The sequence below is a fragment of the Spodoptera frugiperda genome, chromosome 31, assembly GCF_023101765.2.
Source record: "Spodoptera frugiperda isolate SF20-4 chromosome 31, AGI-APGP_CSIRO_Sfru_2.0, whole genome shotgun sequence".
NCBI classification, from domain to species: Eukaryota; Metazoa; Arthropoda; class Insecta; order Lepidoptera; family Noctuidae; genus Spodoptera; species Spodoptera frugiperda.
Window position 1 is genome coordinate 477,168 of NC_064242.1, and position 23,825 is coordinate 500,992.

At 43.2% G+C, this 23,825-nt stretch overlaps 1 protein-coding gene across 9 annotated transcripts in view; it reads right to left on the bottom strand.

The window, feature by feature from the left end:
- Positions 1-723: 723 nt before the first annotated feature.
- Positions 724-23,825, bottom strand: part of LOC118276111 (protein Aster-B) — a 48,486-nt gene continuing 25,384 nt past the window's right edge. For 6 of the 9 annotated variants that reach the window (XM_035594279.2, XM_035594278.2, XM_050707495.1 and 3 more), the window contains 9 exons: positions 22,586-22,742; positions 14,265-14,364; positions 13,567-13,726; positions 12,889-12,996; positions 6,287-6,479; positions 5,799-5,927; positions 4,527-4,761; positions 4,163-4,292; positions 724-3,811 (listed from right to left, as the gene is read on the bottom strand). In XM_035594279.2, the coding sequence (XP_035450172.2) occupies positions 3,722-3,811; positions 4,163-4,292; positions 4,527-4,761; positions 5,799-5,927; positions 6,287-6,479; positions 12,889-12,996; positions 13,567-13,726; positions 14,265-14,364; positions 22,586-22,742 (1,302 nt within the window). In that variant the 3' untranslated portion in view covers positions 724-3,721. Of the gene's footprint in view, positions 3,812-4,162; positions 4,293-4,526; positions 4,762-4,792; positions 5,134-5,798; positions 5,928-6,286; positions 6,480-12,888; positions 12,997-13,566; positions 13,727-14,264; positions 14,365-22,585; positions 22,743-23,825 lie in introns of those variants that run through there. The other 3 variants (XM_050707494.1, XM_035594280.2, XM_035594283.2) reach the window with 2 other exon arrangements.

Here is a 23,825-nt window from a genome sequence, read left to right on the forward strand (position 1 = left end):
ATCATTTTTTGAAGGTTGGGTAAGTATGTCATGTATCCCCATGGCTTCCCCCTGATATAAACTAAGTAGTTTTCTGGCATATGTCAGAAAGGGTGTCACTCACTCATTTTGATACTTGTAAATGTGATATTTTGATCCAAACCTATCTATACTGAGGTCAGGTAAGGTTGTTATGGTAAAGGTAATGTATGTTTCTTTATCATTGGAAAATGAAATAATGTGAAGATAAAGAAGAAAGCAGCAGATTTAAATTCAACCACACAGAACCAAAAGCAAGTTACCAACCAATGGGGTAAGTTTTCAGTATACCTTTTACCTTCAGTGAGTAAAAATAAATCTTTCTAATGATATTGGCATTTTATTTAAGGATGAGTGGTGGATATGTATTAGTTGCAATATTTTTTTATCATGGTGTGCAGCTATAACCAAGAAATTATAAAACGTTTTAAAACAGAAAAGGGAGTTTATTACAGGATGTCATCTGTCAGGGGAGAGTGGGGAGACAATACATGGGGAGAGAGGTAACAATCTTACCTCTAAATAGCCAGTTAATCTTAATTTATATTACTAGCTTTTGTCAGTGGGATAAAAAGTGTCCTATGTGTTATTCTATATCACACATAGATTATAATCTACTTATCTCGGTCCCTTCAACTGTTTTGATGTGAAGGAGTAACAAACAAACAAGGTTTCTCACGTGACAATTACAATAAAACCAAAACATTTTCATTAAAATATTTATTCAATACTGAGAATAGAATTGTCTAACTTACATAAATCCATTACACCTAAATGGAATTAATTGTGCAATATAAATCCAACTATTTTCTGGCTGCATTTCCTTTGACACAGACTATGGACTTGGAAGCGGGCAATGGTGCTAGGCTTGTACTATTGGACCATGCTTTGGCAGTTACACAAACAAATCAACCATGAACTTACAAGGACACTAATCTATTTCCTCCTTGTAAAACCCTTTTCTACATTTCTCAGCATGACTTGCATATAATCAGTACACTATACTGATACTACTATTCTCTAGTGCTACGGAATAGAGCTCAACGTGTGTACGATGGTATGGAAGTAAGTGCTGGAACAACTACTTCAACAATTTATTTTACTTTTGGTAGAATTTGTTTGTTTTCATGGCCATATCACAGCTATCGCCTAATGATCGAGCCACCACTGAAGTTACTATAATGTTTCGATCCCTCTCCGTGGCTCTGTCTACACCTTCACCCGCTTCTTCACGACTAACAAACGCCATTTCACATAAGAAATGCACAATACAGGTATTTATCTAAATAGGAATCTATAATAATATTTTGTCCCACCATTCCAACTAATCTAATGTTTCAGATCATTTCACACATATGGAATGAAGTATATAATACAACTGCAATAAGTCAATAACAACAGTTATATACTAAACGCATTACATAGCTCCTGTGTAGGTACATGTAAATACTCAGCATTTCATTGAATATGTTGTGGATCTAATTGATTTTACAATAAATAATAACATAATTGACATTTTCAATATACAAGCATCAATTTAAAAAATAACAAAATTCATTTACATTTCACATATAACTAGAGCACCGAAACGTAACTAGGTGTAGTAGAATATTGGTACAATAAGAGATCATTACTACAACTGAAAAATTTACATATTTTCCTTTTCATATATTTCATAACATTTACTTACTTTACATTTAATACTCTGAATATTCTAAACAACACCGTGATAGATTTCTTTGTATCATATATTTTTTTAAATATAAATCTATAGCTTAGATTCATTTTTGAAATTAATTCGATCATTATTTCTACGAATCAGGCATGTATCGACCAGATAAACTTATTTACAAGAGGTAGACTCGTCATTTAAATAATAGGCTTTAAGATAAGTAATTCGTACTTATTATAGTTTAGGTACATCATTATTTTCGTGAGTAGAGCAGGAAAGAAAACCCTGTGGTCGATACATGGCTGATAGCATTGAAATCACTAATATCTGTATATCGTATCATGCTTAGCTCTATGCCGCATAGGACGACGTTTGGCGGTAGTAACTAGACGATACCTTAACGTTTAATTACTCTAACTGTTCAAATGCAACAATCGGAACCTTATACCAAGCATGGCTAACAATTTTTGGTAGAGCTGTCAATATTTGTGTTACATACATACTCCTATGTACCTGGGCAAACCATGTTCAAATAACTTTTATAAAAGACTCATTATTACCGAGAATAAATAAAATATATTAAAAATATAATTAAATACCAATAGTATTCCTTCAAAAATAGCAGTTAATTATGTAATTTTACTATACATTACGAAGCAATATCCGTCTCCTAAGCTTGTAATTGGTTCTATGATTACAAACTATTTTATGAACTATTATTGCGCCGCCGATATTTACACTAACAATGTACAATATTTTAGTGAATTAAAACATTAAAATAAATAAATAAAATTGTAATATCTTTACATTTGTGATTAAACAATGGATGGATAAGTTAAACTGTACTATATGCTTGTCGTCGAGCGCAGACAAGCAATCTTTAAAAGACAAACTAAAAAAAATCTTAGTAAATGTTACTAAAATATTGTGCACTGTACATTATATACAAGTAATTAAATATAATTGCCGTAAGTACTTACGTTGCTAACTAACCCAAGCCTCGACCTGTACACGTTACCTACTTCGACTTGTGATGACTGTTCCAAGAGTAACTGGCTTATAGAAATTACTTTACAAAAGCGAGTATGAGGCTTTAAAGTACTGTGGGAAATAGAGCCCTAGCAAATATTACCCTCAGTACGAGTTAGCTTTACGTTGAACGTAACCGGCCGGCACGAGTAAACCAACCAATCACAGCGCCGAACACGCTCTCATTTCGATCTCGTCAAACGTAAAACAAACTCGTACTAAGCCCTCAGATATATTACCAACATAGTTAGCATAGTTTTCAACGATATTTGTTGTAGCGTCAGTTACTTTTGTCTAAGGGCTCTATTCACCTCTGCCGTCTTAAAAGTAAACCTAACATTACCTTACGAGTAACAAGCAGTAAACTGGATGCGGTACGATCGCTTGGCGTCATACGTCACAAGGTTACAGTATTCTCTAGAGGAATATATTTATTATTTGTATCTACTTTATCACAGTGGGGATCTGTGAGGTTTTCTTTGTGTACCAGGAATGAGGAGTATTTGGTCGATGTTTTAAATAGTTGAGTGTCAACTGAGGATGCTCTGTACATGGCTAATAATACGGGAAGATTTCTGATGAACAATTCTAGCGAAACACTCAACCGAGTAAACTATTTGGGAATATAAGTTTTATAAAATGAATGATGTGTCCTACTGACTTAATGTTTGGGCAACTGTCGAGAAAACCTCTAGCAGACGTATTAGGATAAAATATTCACTAAGCGCACACATGGTTGCATATACAAGTACACAGGTATATAGGTACTGCGGTCTATTGTCTTACCGTCGTATACTCGTTACGTGACACAGGTACATTTGAATACTACGCCTACATTATAGCTACCCTCAAATTGGATTGAACCTGTACTTACGCGTGTACTAATCTAGAATGGAGGATTATTCATAGTCAGAAGAGGGCGCTAGTTTGTCTATACAACTATGCCTGTGAATACAGTTGGTATATAGAACCACATGTGCGCAGGAGTGACGTACAATTCGTTCAGAGCTCCTCTCTCGACTCCGCTTCTTTTTGCGCCTTTTCCAGCGACGGTTTTATCGTCTCTAAGAGCTTCGTCAGCGCCTGCTCCGTCTGAAATACGTTAGTTGTAAAATAATAATTAATTGTATTCAATATAGCTACAATAAGATGCGTAACTGCAAAAGGAGTGGGTAACGGTCAGAGTTATTTTGAATATTCAATCCAAAATATGTGGATTTAGATCGATTTTTGACATAGGTTGAATTTAGTTGTATGAAGTTTCAACCAAAAACAGATTGATTCAAATGATTTGGATTAACATCGGTTATCAGCCGTGAAACTGCGATTTCTAGTGCACCTGCTAAACGTGGAGATTATGGCTTCTTATGTAAAACAAGGCCTATAGTTCAGCAATGGACTCTCATGATCTGATGATGATATCTAGCAGTGGTAATAACGAACCTGTGCGAGATGCTGCACGGTCCGGTCGAGCGCGTGCCTCCAGGCGAGCAGTTGTCCCCGCTGGCGCCGCGCGTGCGCCTGCAGCTGCGCCGACCACTCCGCCATCGCCGGCCCTTGCCCACTACTCAGTCTAACACAGAACGTTATGTTACTAATGGACTACTAAATGGGAGGTTAAATATCAATGTTCAGAATGAAATGTAGTAGTATACATGTGTTGTAAGTAATTAGGATTAGTCATAGCAAACACTAGATGTAACATTGTCAATTCTCTTCGAGTTTATGCTAACTCTGAGTTAAAATGATGATAAATATTAACAAAACATTTCACAAAATATAATTCTAATAAATACAAAGAACTAACCTGCTCTGTAAGTCATCGATGTCGAAGGCGTATCCGCTCCTGTCGGTGTAGTAGAGCTTGTAGTAGAGCGCGGCGTTGATGAGCAGTAGCAGCGCCAGCAGCGCGGCCAGCCACGTGGCGGCGGCGGGCCGCGGGGGCGCAGGCCGCGCCGTCCGCGACACCGACACGCGCGCCCCCGCCAGCCCGCCCGCAGACAGCTTGCCCGGCGCCGGCGCAGCCTCCGGGCCCGCCACCGCTACACAAACACACACATTACTACTACATCACCTTACTACACATGAATCGATTCCCCAAGTTACATACATTGGATCCTGCCACACTTCATTGACACACACTAGGAACTCCACTCCAGTCATAGTACAACGAAAAGTCAGCTTTATTAACAAACCGCAGATTTTAACATGAAATGAGTGCGTATAGTTTTCTTTTGTATATAAAGCCTAGAGCGGCTGTTGCGAAAGCATAAATTGTGCGATGGAAAGGAGAAAAGATAGTATCTTTTATTGTCTTGTCGCTGTACTGGGACAGAAAGGGTAGACCGGGCGGCAGTAGGCGGCGCGCGGCGCCAGCAGCCCGGCCGGGGGGCCCGCCCCCCACATCGCACACACTGCCACACAAACAACTACATTATACCACATCACTACGAGACTACACAATGGACATCACTACATTTTGTTAGCTACTAACATTAATTAGCTGTAAACAAGTAAGACAAGCACATAAAACAAGGACAAAGAGGAGATGCCATAATTTGATTTTGAACTGTCGAAACAAATTGGTCCTAGCCAATGATGTTTATTGTAAGTATATAAAGGTGTAGAAAGATTATAAGCGCTCAGAAAGTGGTACATTAATATATGGACAATTGGCATCGGTTTTGTAAAGGACCGCTACATGGAAAATATGTTAATGTAAAATCTAGTTATGACATCCCTTTGCATTTGCTTCATAATTCGACATAACAAAGTTATATTGTGAACCAACTTCTTTTATATTCTTGTGTATATCATCTCAGCTAATCTAAGCTCTGAGGTGAATGACGAAATTTACTGTTAGGACAACAATAGCATTACCATCTGTCAAGTTAGTGCTTTACATGTGACCCTATGAGCGGCCCAATCCCTAACTCTCAAAAGGCTGGAATTACACTAGAATTTCTCGGGTGTTGAGAGTGTCCAAGGGTGGTAGTGATTGATTATACCATACTAATGAGTGTGTTATGTACCTTTTAGCATCATTAGTGACTATGTATAAGTGTATGTGAGTAGTTACCGGGCGCCCGTCGATGTCTGCGCGCCTTCCTGGCGGCGGGGACGGCGCAGTCTGCCTCGCTGGTGAGCCGGGACTCCAGGATGCGCGCAAAGTCCTCCAACCCTGATATCGTGTTCTTTTCCAGGAATGCTGCAGAAATAATGTAATGGTTAACAATATGCTTCATTAGGGTCCATAGTCTTGTACACAAAATAATAATAAGAGAGTATATGAGTACTCGACTAATTTCAAGCTACGACAGGAGCCTATAATCATGAGTAGTATGCTCGACGTTAGCTAAGTCCGTATTTAAGGATGATAATCTGTTTTGTGGTACAGACTGAGGAAGATAATATGAGATGCTTTTGAATTGATTAGGAAATACGGTTTATCATGTAACTAACGAGGTTACTCAACTAATTTCAAGCTACGACAGGTCCCAAAATTAGTTGCTCTATATTACCTAAATAATTGGCTGTTTCACTATAGTTATAATACAAAATATTTACTTTTAATCATAGGCCACATGCTCTTCTTGTACTTGACGTGTCCGTAGATGGAGAGCTCGGTGATGGAGTCGGAGACCCGCTGCAGGCAGTAGTGCACCTGCACGCTGAAGTAGTCCGCGTACGGGATGCCGGCGTTCTCGCTCGTCGAGTCGATCGAGTACAGCATGCCCGGCTTCGAGCACTTGTTCATTACCTGACAGAGGGAAAACATGGTCATACTAAATAAAGGTATTATAAATGCGAAAATATATGTGTATGTAAGTATGGGAGAGCCATGTTTCGGCACGAATGGGCCGGCTCGACCGGAGTGATACTACGGCCTCACAGAAAACCGATGTGAAATAACCCTTGCGTTGTGTTTCGTTGGGTGAGTGAGGTTACCGGAGGCCTAGTTATCCCCTTCCCAATCCCCGATTCCCCAGGTCACTCAGCTGCTCGTTTACCGGCTTATTCCATAAAAAAATGTTACCCTTTTTGACAAAAACTAGGTACTGGACAGATTTTAATAACAGAGAATGACACAGATATTATGTAGATTACAATATGGAATAACACAAAGTTTTCAGTCGCTAGCAGAAGCTACCCTATTTTTTTTTTTTTTTTTTTACATTTAATGGGTCGACGTTTGGCCACTATCTCACCTGATAGTAAGTGATGATGCGGCCTACGGTGGAGCACGTCTGCCCATAAGCAACCTATTCACTCGGGCCTTGAAGACACCCAAGTTATACCCATCAGGAAACACAGACTCCGGCAAGGAGTTCCACTCCCTAGCAGTTCGCACAAGGAAGCTTGAAGCGAAGCGCTTCGTGCGAGTGGGTGGGATATCTACCATGAAGCGGTGACGCCTCGCCGATTGTCTTGTGGTTCGATGATGGAAAGGACTAGGGAGAATCAAGTTGTGCAATTCCCCCGCACACTCTCCGAAATGTATCCGGTAAAAAACGGAAAGGCTTGCGACCTTGCGCCTGTGTTCAAGGCTTTGAAGCCGGGCCTCCACAAGCGCATCGTCATTGATGAGCCTCTTGGCACGCCTTTCAATGTGTTCGAGCGCATCCAGCTGGTATTTGGCCGAGCCGTCCCAAAGGTGAGAACAGTACTCCATACATGACCGAACCTGCGCTTGGTACAGGCTCAGCAGTTGTTTCGGTGTGAAGTACCGTCTCACCTTCGAGAGGATACCCAACTTCCTACCAGCCAGATGCGCCTTCGACTCTATATAAGAGCCGAAGTTAAGCGTTGGCGATAGAGTTACGCCCAGAAGCTCAAGACGATCCGCTACCGGAACGGACACATTTCGGAAAGTCGGAGCCAGCGGAAATTGACTCCGTTTGGCAGAGAATAGACACGCCTGGGTTTTGGTAGCGTTGAACTTGACCAAGTTGGCGTCACCCCAATCGGAAACCGCCTTCAAGGACGAGTTCAACCGTTCGACCATGGATTCTCTTAGAGACCGGATCTGTGTTCCGCTACTCCGCGCATCGGACACATACCTTTCAACAACTGTGCTGTCATCTGCATACCCAAAGATACCGGGCTTAAGCAGGTCGTTGATGTGCAGCAAAAAGAGCGTTGCTGAAAGTACTGACCCCTGAGGGACTCCGGCGTTGATGCCAAATTGGTCAGACGAGCAGCCATCAATGACTACTCGAATTGACCGATCCCTCAGGAAGTCTGCAATCCATCTGCACAGATCAGCGGGAAGTCCATATGCAGGAAGCTTGCCGATAAGGCTGTCGTGCCAAACCCTGTCAAAGGCCTTCGATATATCGAGAGAGACCGCTATTGCCTCCCCGTGCTTCTCGATGGCCTCGCTCCAAATGTGGGTGGCATACGCAAGAAGGTCCCCAGTGGATCGGTTGCGGCGAAACCCATACTGCTGATCACTGAGGAGGTCGTTACCTTCAAGGTATGCCAGGAGCCTGTTGTTAAGTACACGGTCCATACTCTTGCAGAGTATGGACGTGACCGAGATTGGCCGGTAATTATTAGGGTCGGCACGACTACCTTTTTTGGGCACAGGCTGCACGTTGGCTAGCTTCCATGCAACCGGCACTTGACCAGTCTCCAAAGAAAGTCGAAACAGGCGTGTCAGGATTGGAGACAACTCAGGCGCACAGATTTTTAAAACCACGGCTGGGATTCCGTCGGGGCCACTGGCCTTGTTCACGTCAAGATTACGCAACGTCTTATATACCTCCTTCTGTCGTATGCGAATTTTTGACATATTCGTCTCGCAAACTCTATGGAGAGAAGGAGGCAAAGCGCCACCAGTATCAAGACGTGAAGATTCCGCAAATAGAGAAGCAAACAGGTTCGCTTTCTCTACCGCGGTGTGTGCCAGTGTCCCGTTAGGCCCCAGGAGAGGTGGGAGTGAAGGGCGGCAGAAGTTCGATTCAACCGCCTTGGCCAGGGACCAAAACGCTTTACTACCCGCTGGGTAAGAAGCCAGTTTGTTCCCTATTTGGCCAATGTGGTTGAACCGAGCCATCCGCAATGCCTTTTTGCATGACTTGGCAGCCCGGTTATAGGCTCTCTTCCTCTGAAGAATGTCGTCAGCCCTACGACGCCTGGCATCCGCCCATGCCAAGTATGCCGCATGCTTTCGCGCTTCAGCACGTCTGCAGTCGGCATCGAACCATGGACGAGTCCCACCGAAAGATGTCGCATCCGAGAATGGAATGTAGTATTCCATGCCCTGACGCAACACCCCCGTTATGGCATCCGCACAAGCTGACGTGTCCTCAGTAGAGAAGCAGACAGGCCGCCAAGGATAGGATGCAAAAAAAGATCGCATCCCATCCCAATCTGCTGACTTGTACCGCCACATCCGCCGAGATCCTCTGGGACAAGGATCCGGTGGGGAGTACGTGGATACGGATTTCACCAGACAGTGGTCAGAGCTACCCAAGGGTGAAGAAACTGACACCGAGTAACACCAACTGGGCCGAAGGGTACCTCTGCCGAGCCGCATCCGCCGTCTCCACAAGGTGTTGAGCTAATCTGGTCGTCTCCAAATCTCCGCTGTGCGACCGGTAGACACAGGCATAGAGAATTTTCTCCATCCCTGTGTCCACCAGTATCCACAAGGTTGAAAAACTGGGGTCTTCAAAGTTTCGGAGACGCCGGTAACAGATGCCGTCTTGGACGTATAGGCATACGCCTGCGCGGGGAACGAAATTGTGCTCCAGGGAAAAGCCTGGGTAGTTCAGGTATGATACGTCCGACGGACATCTGATCTGGGTCTCCGAGAGAAACAAGAGCGTGGGGTTCTCGGTCTCTAGGTGGTGATGGACCGCATTGATATTTGAGTGCAAGCCTCGAATATTTGAGAGGTGCACTTTGAGGGAGAGGAGTGCAGCCGCTGTTGAACCCTTTTCTTTGCTCTTGTTTTCATTTTATGAGTATGAGGTTGCTGAGAGGATGGCAGTGAAATGTTCCTCCACACAGGCGACCCCAGACGCGCGCCGCAGTTAGCTACATCATTGGGAGGCCAGCTATCCATCGGGCCCTCTCGTCCGGTCGCCAACCGGCACGATGGCGTATCCATGGGATTTTTCGCTAGATGGCGGGGCAGCCTTTCACGTGTGGCTTTTTTTTTTTTTTTTTTTTTTTTTTTTTTTTTTTTTTTTTTTTTTTTTTTTTTAGGGGAAAAATCATCCAATGACTTCTCCCGCCTTGGGCGAGGCGAGAGGGAGTGTCAGACTCTTACTGACTAAAAACCACCCCGTTCCTTCTCCTGCTTTTCGAGCCGGAGCCCCGGTAAACCCGCTAGGTAGTCCGCAGCTCCGGATCAGGCATCAGCCCTACTGGGCCCCATCTGTGGTGGTCTGATGGCTCTTTGAGGCGCGCGCGGAACGCGACGCGCCGCACGCACGGGTCTGGTTCTGTTCGGGCGATGAGCTACCCTTGCTCGCCGTCCACAGGCCCGCACTTACGGTGGCCGGAGATCGTCCCGCGATCCCCGACGCCCAGAGTGTCTCTCGCGACGGCTGGGGCGTGAGGAGGTTTGTTCCCTCACGCGCCCCGCCTCCTCCTTAGCTAGCATGACTGCTTCGCAAAAGGAGGAGACGGCATCCCAATCCCTCTCGCTCCGCACCATGGCCTGAACCAGTGCCGGGCGCGAGAGGTCGCCGTCGCCGACCACATCCCTGAGGACTTGGCGGTGCTCGGCCCACGCAGGGCACACCGCCACTGTATGTTCTACTGTGTCCTCCGGGCGGTCCTCGCAGTGATGACACCCGGGCGTTTCCTCCCGCCCAATCAAAAACAGGAACCTACCGAAACTCCCATGTCCGGTAAGCACCTGCGTCAGGCGGTAGGTGAGGACGCCGTGGCGCCTCTCTAGCCACTCCTCAAAGAGGGGTCTTACCGCTGCAATGACAGCGAGCCCAGCCCTCGGTTGCGACAGTCGTTGCTGCCATTCCGCCATGAGATCGCGCCGGAGCTCGTCCCGCCACGCACTGATCTGGCGCGGCAGTGGAGTTTCGCCCCGGCGACACGCGTCGGCGCGCAAACTGAACATGCGCGCGAGCACCTTCGCCTCCAAATCCCACGGCGGTAATCCGGCAAGGAGGTTCGCCGCCTCCCCGGAGATCGTGCGATATCCACGGATCACCCGGATGGCCATGACCCTCTGAGATGTGAGCAGCGCCCGAGCTGGCCGCCGCATCAGGTTCGGCGCCCACACAGGGGCGCCGTAGAGGGCCATGGACCGCACGATCCCCGCGTACAACCTCCGGCAGGAGGCATTTGGCCCCCCGAGGTTTGGCAGGAGCCGCTTAAGCGCAGCCCCCGTCCGTTCCAACTTAGGAGCCAAACGTCGGAAGTGTTCCACGAAGTTCCATCGACTGTCGAGGACGAGTCCTAGATACTTCATCGTCGTCTCGACGCCGATGGAAACTCCTCCCGCCGTTATTTGGGACCCACCCAGAGGTGGCGCGTTCCCGCGGCCATGAAAGCACATGGCCTCGGATTTGTGGAGCGCCACCTCGAGTCCCAATTGCCGGATCCTATCAACAACTGTCGCAACCGCTCTCGCCATTAAGTTGGCCGCCGCCTGGTGCGACCTCCCGTGCGCTAACACTAGCGTATCGTCGGCGTAACAAATTACGCCAACGCCGTTCGGGAGGTCGGTGCGCAGCACCCAGTCGTAACCGATATCCCACAGGAGCGGTCCCAAAACCGAACCCTGTGGAACACCGCGCGACATCTCTCGCCGTTTCCATTCGCCCTGGTGACCGGGGTATGTGACATACCTGTCTGTCAGGTAGGCCTCGATTATACGACGGAGGTAGGTAGGAACCCGGTGATACCGGAGTGCCTCCAGTATGCAGCTCCAGGGTAGGGAGTTGAAGGCGTTGGCGATGTCGAGAGACACCGCCACTACGACCTTACCCCTGGACACTGCAGTCCCCGTCGTGAGGTCCCTTACGCGCATGATGGCGTCCACCGTGGAGCGCCCTCTGCGGAAGCCGAACTGGCCATCCGCGAGGTCCGGCCCAAGTCCAGACAGGTGCGCGACGAGGCGGTTCGAAATTATCCTTTCGAAGACTTTTCCCACCTCGTCGAGCAGCACAATGGGCCGGTACGCGGACGGAGAGTCCGCAGGGCGCCCCGGCTTCTTCACGAGGACCAGTTTTCCCGTCTTCCACTGAAGTGGGAACTGGCCCCTCTCCAAGCATGCGCTGTAGAGACCGATTAATCGAGACCCGAGAGCCTCCGAAGCCAGGACCCACGCCTTGCCATGCAGGCCATCGGGTCCTGGGGCGGTGTTCTTGGCGCCCATTCGGCGCACCGCCGCTCTCATTTCTGCCTCGGTCACCTCCGGAACGATGTCGTCGTCGTCGTCACTGTGGCCCGCATTGGGCACCGCAGGGGGCGGAGTCATGGATGGAGGGGTGAAACCCCTCTGTAGTCGGGGGAACAAGGCGCCGACTACTTCCTCTACGACCTCAGGCCGGAGACTCTGAGTCAGCGGGGGGGCCCATGTGCGGAGCTTATCACGCACCATCCGATAGGGGCGCCCCCATGGATCTCTGTTCAGAGTCTCCAGCATCTCCCGGCGGGCTTCCTCCTTAGCCCGCCAAATCTCCGCCTTGAGGGCGGCCTTCGCCACCTTGTACCCCTCGTACAACTCCGCCTCTCTAATCTCCGCCTCTGGTGGGCGGATACGGAGCCTGTTCACGTGTGGCTAGCACGCTAATTGGGCCCCCAACTATCTGCGGTCGGCCAGCGGTGCACCGTGCCTCGGATCCCGCTACCCTCCGCGACTGGCCACCCGATGCAGCCACACCAGCGCGCGCCAGATCGGTCTACCCATAGTGGAACAAACATCTCGACCCATCCTCTCATACGGCGTCACTGAGCATCGTGGCGGAACACGGCTAGGCCGCTTGGCGACACGGTTTTGCTCGGTGGGTGGTTATAATGCCGTCGGCCGAAGCCTACCACCAGAGTGTCACCTGATTAGCACCACCCAGAGGCCACGTGTAGGGTTTCGTTTTTTTTTGGGTGCTCTCCTACGGACGAGGGTGACTCAGCCTCCAAAATCAAAATGCCCTACATCAAAATGTATAAATGCCAAGTATAATGTTACAAACCTGTGTCTCGGTGACCTGTACTTCCTTAGGTCCTATGGGTCCCGACGTGAGGCCGAGCGTGTAACTGATCTGTCGACACTTCAGACCTCCCTGCACCTGCCATGGAGCCTGCAACAACGTTTTGCTTTGAAATATTGAACATTTATTTTAGAACACATACATTATGAGGACATGGGGAAATAATTATAATCTTAGTGAATGATTTAATTTAGACATATTGCTCTTTTTCTTAATGTTGTTAATCCATGGGAAATACATATAAGTACAAGCTAAGTAGACTGAATAAATACATAAGCAGTTATATTTAAATACCTAATTTATTACTGATAACAGCAAACTTTTCACTTCGTACATATTATCCTCAATAAGTAATACGTAAGTAGACAGACAGACAGAAAGACAAGACAAGAGTAACGAATGGAGTTTCTTGCTCGTTCTTCTCCATTCCATAAGTTCATATCCATAAGTTTTTTTTTTTTTTTGAGGGGAGAAAATCGTCCAATGACTTCTCCCGCCTTGGGCGAGGCGAGAGGGAGTGTCAGACTCTTACTGACTAAAAAACCACCCCGTTCCTTCTCCTGCTTTTCGAGCCGGAGTCCCGGTAAACCCGCTAGGTAGTCCGCAGCTCCGGGCTCGATTCAAAGCTACACTTTGGACTTTGAAGAAGTTCCCAGTTACCTGTACATAGTCTGTGGTGCCTCTGACCGCGAGGAACTCGAGGTTGAACTTGGAGTTGGTGAAGATCATGGTGAAGAGGTTGTCGATGTTGAACTGGAACTCCTGCCGCAGGATCAGCTTGCCGTCGTGGGCTGCTGTGCACTTCTCCATCTCACCGCCACTGTAGCAATATTATCAGAGTTATAGGTACATTGAGAGTTTTATGTTTAAGAATTTCGAATAGTGTAGTTTATCCTTTACTTATTCTGTTTTTTTTAAATCCTTTATCACATACTGATTACTCTATTTCGATTTAGGGACGTTCCTCACGGGCCTAGAGATGATTCCAAGATGTGTTATTTGTTTCAAATTTTGAAACTGGGACCGGTGTTCAAGCAATAGCAAGCTACCAAATTATGGGAATCATAACTACATAGTACATACAAACAAGGCGAAGAAGTGAGAACTACATTACGATACAATAACGACGGAGTTTCTTGCTCGTTCTTCTCCATTCGAAGCAACACTTTGGAACGAGCACCTAGCTTCACTGACATACAGACTGACGGACAATTAATTCAATTTGACGTTTCAAAATTGCCTAATTTAGGATTAATTGAAATAAATGCTTTGACTTTGATATTTTGCCAATGGACATTAATGTCTTTCGAGTGGTAGCACTGTGTATGTAGTTGTGTAGTGTAGACTCGATTACTTACTTGTGTGGCTTGTCGGGCTCGCTGTCGGATGTGTCGGACATGTCGGTAGGTAACGTGTCGCCCGCCTCCTCCTCGCGGTACTCCGCATCTCCATTCGTCACTGTAACGACATGTAAATCAATTAATAACTACACCTTGTCATGTGCTATGTGGCAACCTGTTCTTCCCAATCATGCAAGTTGCAGGTGTCGTATCGTCAGTGCCGGCGTAAGGGCCACTGACACCCCGGGCGAAAATATTGTGGCGCCCACTTGAGGGAAGCAATATCAAGTGTTAGTAGTAGTTTTTCATTTTATTGGCGCCCCCCAGACTTTGTCGCCCTGGGCCATCGGCCCATGTCGCCCCCCCCTAACGCCGGCACTGCGTATCGTAAGAGCCAGCTAAGGGATTGGGCTGGGGGATATATAACGGAAACTGGGCAGCAACGCTATCAAATAAACATGAAACTTTGAGTTTGAAAATGCGATCTCCAATCGACCTAACAGACGTGGCTTATTACGTACTGAAGGTATATATTTCAGCAGTGGTGGAGTATAATAACTGTCAATTAGGTAAACCATAAGCCCTGACATAATTTTGCTAAAGTCGGGAATGGAGTTAATTTTGGATTCATATTAGGTAAAGAAACCTCTTGTAGTCAATCCTTATTAGTTTAATCAATTTTATAAGTATGTTGTCTATTTTAAACTATTACCATATCAATAGATGATGACGGAGTTAAATGACCTAATCATACTTATATAAAACAATACAGTTTTAATTAAACATTACAATTAATACTAACCACAAAAGAAAATAAATAAATATTTTGCAATTGATACTAACCGCAAAAGAAAATAAATAAAAATAAATTAATAGATATATTTATTCAATTAATTTCTGCTCGGATCATGGGTTTAACTAAAGTACTATCACAGTTATTGTGGTTTGATTAGTAGTTAATTGAATTAGCACACCAAATATGACAAAGCAGTGTACCTAATCTTTATTTATATACCAATACTTTGGAGCAGCATAGTGCGGTATTAACACACTTCGTACCGCGGTTTCGACTCTCTTATGTACTCTTTATATAATCTACCAATTGTTCTGGGTTTATGTGTTATCTATGTGAATTTGTATGTTTGTTAACGCACCCACGACACAGAGACAATCCTAGCGTAGAGCCACGGTTTTTAGCAAAGAAGCAATATGTATTAGTGTTTGAAACGACACATAGATAAACTCGTGTGATATTGTACATTTTCAAAAGAGTCTTTGATTGCCTTTGACCATATAGTACCTAAGGTTGTCTGGCAGAGATCATCGAACGCGATAGGAATATAAGCGCCATTGTATCTTCTATTTATACTTAATGAATATTATCTATTTATACTTTAATAACATTGCTTAAAGGATATAAAATACAGAGAAAGCGTAAAATACTCATTTACGGCAAAATTATTTTACTTATGATTCTACAAGTATACTATTCGCTTCATCAGTAACATCAAAATCAATTCAGTATTTTAGATATCAAAGTGCAACACTTTGTCATTTAAATATTAGTAAGACACCATTGCACTCTCTAAACCTATACGTACAGAGATGCTTATTAAATTTTTTGACAATATATTATTTATTTATTTATTTATTTATATATGCTTTATTGTACACATTTAAGTAGCCTAGGTTACATACATTTTAAGTAATATGCGTACAATGGGCGGTCTTATCACACAATGGTGATTTCTTCCAGACAACCTTTGGATGGAACAATTAAAAGAAAGTAGATAAGGGGTAGATGTGTGCACAAAAAAATTAAATAAAAAGAAGGTTATATAATACACTAGCAAAATACTAAATATATACATATATATATACATATATATATACATACATAAAATATAAATATTGGGTTGTGTGTGTATGTGTGTGTGTGTGTGTGTATGTGTATGTGTGTGTGTGTGACAATGAAAGGAGAAACAGAGACTTACAAAGAGAGAAAGTACTCCTTTACAAGGTTTTTAAATTGGCTTAAGGTTTTGGCACGCCTAACCTCAATAGGCAAGCTATTCCATAACCGAGCCGCTTGTATTGTAAAGGACTTATCGAAGAAGGAAGAGGAATGTATAGGAATGCATAGAGTAAGATTTTCCGACGACCTCAGGGACCTCGAATGTGAGTCACCGAGAAACTGAAAACGCTCTTTTAAGTAAAAAGGGGTTGAAGGGTTGAAAAGAATGTTGTACAGCAAATAAAGAATATGAGAGTTCCGGCGAAGTCGAATAGGAAGCCATTTGAGCTTATTACGGAATTCAGTTACATGATCATATTTGCGAAGACCAAATATGAATCTGATGGAAAGATTTTGAAGTCGCTCAAGCTTATCCAGTTGTTCTTGGGACAGATCGAGATAGCTGACATCCGCATAGTCGAGAATAGGCAGAAGAAGGGATTGAGCAAGTGTAATTTTGGTAGCAGTGGGCAAGAAATTACGGAACCGTCTAAGAGAGCCAGCAGAAGCAAACAACTTGCGACTGACCATCTCCAACTGCTTAGTCCAAGAGAGAGAACTGTCCAAGAAAATCCCCAGGTTCTTGACTTCTCGAGAGAAAGGAATAGTTGTATTTAAGAAAGAAACCTGAGGAAGACTTGTCCAATCAATTTTGGAAACAGTACGCGCATTACCAATGACGGTCATTTGCGTTTTGGATGGGTTGATTTGCAGTCCAAAGTTAATGCTCCAGTCGCTCAAACAAGACAAATCCCGATTTACCAAAGCAATGGCTTCCGGCAATTGTTCGAGAGTGGCCTGAGTGTAAATTTGGAGATCATCCGCATAAAGATGGTAGGAAGAAGAAAGACCTAGAGAGATAGAATTAATGAATAGCGCGAAAAGTAAAGGAGATAAAACGCCACCCTGAGGTACGCCAACAGCAGTGTGACACCATGAAGAGTAGGTGTCCTCAAAGTGCACACGCTGCCGGCGGCCAAACAGGTAACTACGAAGCCAGTCAACCACCGATGGAGATATGTTAAGAGAGCTGAGCACGCCAAGCAGAATGTCGAAGTCAACAGTATTAAAGGCATTGCTAAAATCCAGCAGTACAAGTACCGTTAACTTCCCCATCTCCATGCCCGACCTGATGTCGTCCGTAATATTTACGAGGGCCGTGGTAGTGCTATGACCTCGCCGAAAGCCAGACTGATAGGGACTGAGGAGGTTGTTTTTAAATAGGAACATACTAAGTTGGTGGTGTACAAGTTTTTCAAGGATTTTGGATAGGAAAGGAAGGATAGATATGGGGCGATAGTCAGAAAAGGAAGTAGGATTAGGTTTTTTAGGAAGAGGGATGATATGAGCGTCCTTCCATCCCCGAGGGAAGACACCACTGGAAATGGAAGAGTTAAAAATATATAAAATAACAGGTAGGATCTCATCGAGGATGGGGACAATCATCTTCCGGCTGATACAGTCACTACCAACGGCGTTAGAGGTAGTAGACAATATGCTTCTCTTAACATCACATGCAGTAAATTGACTTATGGAAAATGAAGAAAAATCAGGTATCGGAAGTTGTGAAAGATAATTTAGTGTAGAAGTTTTAGTGGCCCTATCTAAAGTGGGCGAAGGTGAGAAGTGAAGGTTAAGAGAGTTTATGTCAATATTTTTAGGGGACAAATCTTGAGTAGATTTTCCGATTCCTAAAGATTTAAGAAAATTCCAGATTTTAGAAGGATCACTGTTTTTAATGGACTCATGGATATATTGGCGTTTAGCATTCCTACACATCTTGCCGCAATGATTCCTGATGGTAATGTACTTGTTCTTATTTCTGTCATTTGGCTGAATCTTATATTTGAATTTTGCAGCTGCTTTTTTTGAAATGAGATTTTTAATCTCATCCGTCAGCCACGGAGTCGGAGGATGTTTGACCCTCACAGCTCGAACCGGTGCATGCTTATCAAACAACTGCAGCAAGGCAGTGTTAAAAACATTTACCTGCTCATCAACAGCTGCCGATTCAACCAAAGACGTCCAATCAATGCCACTCGCATCACTCCGAAGGTGGTCGATGTCCATGCCATCAAAATTACGAAGAAGAAGAGTTTTCGACTTATGCTTTGGTGGACGAATCATATAAGAAGTGTAAATTAGGTCATGGTAGGAAAAAAGGTCAGCCGAACACTGCCCATGTTTAGCGACGAAGTTAGGAGAAGAGACAAGAATTAAATCAAGGAGTGAAGGAACAGAGTTAGGAAAGTGGTGAGTTGCATTAAGACGAAGAATGGAAAGATTTGTAGAATCAGCAACATGAGTAAGGGCATGGGATCGAGAATCATCTTTAAGCAGACAAGTATTGAAGTCCCCCATGATGACACAATGGTCATATGAGGGGATCAAGGAATCTAGTAGAAGTTCGAAAGAGGAAAAGTAGTTAATGCGAAGGGAGGGACAGTAATAAACGCCAAGAAGAGCCTTGGTCCGATGTAGTTCAACCTCCAGAAACAAATGTTCACCAGCATCAGGTGGAGGTGGCTGCGTGGACATACTAAGGATATTAAAAGGAATACCATAACGGAGATATATAGCCACACCGCCACCACCCCCAGTGGCACGATCATTCCTGATAAGCTGAAAGCCGGGAAGGGAGTATGAGGATGAAGGAAGACAGGGTTTTAACCATGACTCTGACACAAGTATTGCATCAATATCTTTGCAGTCGAAAACTGTCAGCATATCTGTGAAATGGGCCGGAATACTCTGAGCGTTTATATGAACCACATTGAAGTTCCGCGGTGCATCGGAAAATACTGAAACCAGTGTGTCACCCAAGGAAGGAACACTACAGAAGCTATCATCGTCTGAGGTTATAGACACAAACGAATCTGAGTCACTGTTAGTGCTACAATTTAGCATGTAATTTATTTAAAATAGTGTGAAGTGTTAATAGATAAAATAAATATATAACAACAAAAAAAAAAACAAAAGTATTAAAAACAATAAAAATACGTCCACTAACCACCTGCCAGTTAATGTGGAAGAATACAATCAAAACAAACAACATAATAAATTAGAATTGGTATTTGCCTTGAGTATTTGAAAATATCTAACAGTTACCAGAAACCAAAAAAATAAATAAACTAAAATATTATATATCTATACAATCATCAAAATTATTTAGAAACCAAAAAAATAAATAAACTAAAAATCTAAATAGCAAAACAAGTAGACCAGGCAGGAAACAAGCGTGAAACGAAACGCAATTCCGACAAAGACATGACGTAATTGTTATGACAGTGACACTGACATTAGCGAATGCAAAAATACATTAACCTACCGCATTATAAACAAAGTAAAAAATTAAAAGTAATGGGTAATTAGAGTTGTAAAAGAAAACTATTAAAATTAATAACGCCTATAAAACTATACATATATCAAAGTGACAATGAATGCGTCAACCTGCCTGGACTACCTACGGGTGCAAAACTCAAAACAAACAATGTCTACTTGCGAGCCGCAGTACGCTTGGATGACTTGGTAGCGACCGTCCTGGTGGTCGAGGCCGTCACTGGTTGAGCAACAACCCGCTCCGACGGTGCTGATGCCAGCTGCTGCTGCTCACTGGGCCGCGGTTCGACCTTGCTGAGGTCCTCCAAAGATGTCACACGATGTCGGGATCCCTTTGAGTCCAGGACAAACACAACGCCTTCCTTCGTCCAGCACTGACTCACACCGAATTTGTCCCTTGCTGCCATAAAGACTCTGTGACGACTTTTAGTCAAAAATTCGGAGAGAGTGATACCCGAACCTTTTAACTTGGTTTTAGCAAGCCAAACACTGTCTCTGAGAGCCACGTCTTTCAGCTTGAACAGGAGTGGTCGGGGTTTGAGTGAAGAGCGTCCCATTCTGTGGCATCGCTTGATGTCAGCCGGCGAGACATCAATATTAAGGTGGTCCTTCACAACTTTACCCACCACCTGAGCAGTATCTTCCTTCGAGTCAGACTCAGGCACACCATGCATGAGCAATATTTTGCGACGGCTGCGCATTTGGATTCCATCAATAGAATGCGCCATAAGTTTCAACTGCTCCTGAAGTGTAGTCATTGCCTGGGCGACAAACTTCCGAAAAGCAGCAAAGTCTGCCTCCAATCCAGGTTTTGCGTCCGGGCTTTTCTTTAGCTCCAGCTCAAATTCAGCCATGCGTTGGTGGAACTGGTTACACAAGTCAGACACAGTGCGAGTGAGAGCTTCCATGATGAAGTGCAGAAACTGGTGAATCAGTAGTAGTGATGTAAAACCGTGAATGTTGTTTTAAACAAGTGAATAACACTGGGCAGGCAGGTAGCAATAATAATTAAGTTGTTAAACACATTAAAGTGGTAAAATTATTAGATAAAATAATTTTAATTAATTAATAAAACAGAGCTACACAAATAAGTTGTTTAGTTAGTGACTACCCGAACTTTTTTTTGTATCAATAAATTCCCAATAGATTTAGAAAGCAAGCCTATGTTAGTGAAGATTCATCACCATCATGGATAAAGGCCTCTTTTCACACGGAGAAGGAAGACCAAGGTAAGGGATTACTAAGTGTATGAATAAAACGTTACCTAGCAGACTGGTGTCGATATGTTCCCACACCTCAAATATCTCACACATCACAAACTCATCTTCCAAGTACTCGACTATTTCAGCATCGTACATCTTTACTAGCGCACTTTTCTTTAATTTGGGATCAGAGACACATCATTGTTTTTTATTTAGTTTAGAATATTTGTGTTTAACTGTTGTGAACATTAACACCGTATTTTAGAAGGAAATCAGTGATTTTGAATACTAAATGCAATTAAATTATACAAATAATAAAATATCAATAGTTAAATGTAGGCGTATAACTGTAAACGATATTCCAAATTGGCACTTTTAGAACGAATAAACCGTAAAATAAACTGACAAAACGATGCGACGTTGGCGCTAATCGGTTAATGAATAACTATATTTGAAATGTCCAACGCAAACGTTTGCTACATCCCACGGATCAATGGAGGCTTACTATCCAATGTTATGAGAGAACTGCACAACTAAACAAATACTATCTTACATTACAATGTAACACATAAGATAATATTTTGGAAATGAAAATCGCTGTGAGCTTGGACGAGTTTTGCAGACGCGTGAAATTATTATGTATTAGTTACCACACGCGACGTTCACTTTTGCAACACGTATGAAGCAACGTATAACTCTGGCTATGGTTGAATGTAAACTGCTAATACATTAACTTACAAGACTTTTTTAACTAGTAAGAGTACAATCATCGTCTGGACATCACATGTATACCCACAAGATCAGGGTAATACCCTATTAATTGTTACCGATTAGTACTTTCCCCTAACAATCGACAAGGAGTCGTGTTATCGCAACTTCACATCATACCTTTTATGTTTTGTTTCCTGATATCGAATGCAAAGGTGTAGTTTTACATATTTATTTGGAACCTTTCCCACTTTTACCACATAAATAAAAATTTGGTCTACAGTGAAATTATACTTCAGGTGGCGTTGCAATATGACATAGGGCGACTTAGTAATATTGTCAAAAACAATACAAGTACAAGTAATACCTAATACAAATTTGTAATAACCGTTATCCAGGTTTAGGTAAGTATGTATGTATTTGCTTATCTCACGTAAATATTTCTGATTAAAACTATTCCTATGTCACATGATTATTGTTTTGGCACGTAATTTCAAAATATACCTTATTGCCTGCCAACACCTACTCAATATTAACACATTGAACGCCGTGGTGGTCACCGGTGACCGACGTTAGCGGAGGATTTGCCTTCAACAGTTTTATATTGGCAGTCAAAGACTTAAACACCAGCTACAAAGGCTATGTTCAGCAATAAAAAAATAGGTATAAGTATTTATCAATGTTTATAATTTTGTCTATCATTTAGGGTAAATAATGTCAAAGCGTATTTTATTGTTGCCCACCAAACAACAATTTGTGGATTACACAAATAATTGCAAGACTTACATGTATATAATTTTTACTTTCACACTTTCAGAGAGTACCTTCTGGTTTCGAAATTATGTTAATTGAGCTTGAAAGCGATGAAAATATTCTCTATCACATATCTACAAGTCCGACTTGTATAGAAAAATCACCGAAACAAACTAAACGAATTTATCACTAATTTTCTCTTTTAAAGTGATGTTATTTTTTTTTATTTAAACTTTGGCATGCACTAGGACTTTCTCCTATAGTCGTGGGTTGCTAATTTATTACAATATATTAGCAAAATAATACAACTGTATGTAACTTACCAAGCGGCGGCGAGGAGTCGTGCGCGCGCGCGCCCTGTCGCGAGCGGTTGTCGCGCGCGTCGCGCTGGTCGCGCGGGTCGTCCGCGTCCATGGTGGCGGCGTCCGTGAGGTCCTGCACAGACAAGTACCACGCGTTGTTGCCGCTGCTCTCGCTCGGCTACAACAAATGTACTGCTCTAGTTTCCAACGAGACATTGCACGTACATATACGACGAACACTAGTGTTTGTAGCTTAAACTAGGCTTCTGCCTACCTCAAAAACTTAATAATTCATTTAAACTTTCTTTAGGACTTAGCTACACTATATAATGTCTAATGTCGTAAGGGATTCCATTATATCATATAAAATTAAATAGAGATACAAAATGGAGATTTAACACTTTCTAACATTGAGTAAACGGTTATTGTTACATTTCAAAGAATAAAATATTAAAAGTTTGCTCTCCATTTCAATAAATTAAATAATATATTGCTGCCACAGTATCATATGACAACAGCACGCCTAATTTTGCCGAAATAACTATTAATGTTATTAGACTAATAGCAATAGGTTATTGTAGGCTTATCTTGCAAAATTAATGAAATAAATCTAGTGTAATAAATAAAATTGAGCTAGCTGGAGGTCAGCAGTATCAGCTGACTATCAGTACTAGAGAAAATTACTCTGATTACTGTTAGTAATCCTGAATCATAGTAATATATGCCACCCACGTCGTTAGTGATAGTAGGTTTGATTACTTTATTTACTTTGCTAAATAATGGGTAGGTAGATATATAAAGTAAACTTTAAAATGAGTATTCTTTTTACCGCGAAGCTTGTAAGTTAGATAAACAAACTGCACCCATAAAACAGTACAATTTCAGAGCTATGAATTTGAGATTTCAAGTTCAAAATTGACAACAATGACAGTGTTGAACTGAACTATGGTATGCAGGTTAAATATAGCTCATCATAGTTGCATATGCAGGTCTATTCAAATATTTACATTCTAAGTCACAAGAGTTAACAACAGTTTCGGAAAGAAATGGCTGTGACATACGGACGGACAGACAGACGGAGAGACAGACATGACGAATCTATAAGGGTTCCGTTTTTTGCCATTTGGCTACGGAACACTAAAAAATAATAAGTGCCTGATAAAACCACATACAATTTTAAAGAGTTTAAAAAAATTAAAGAAGAATATGACTAACATTTGTTATGAGCTCCTCTATCTACTAAGAACGATGTAATCTGGTT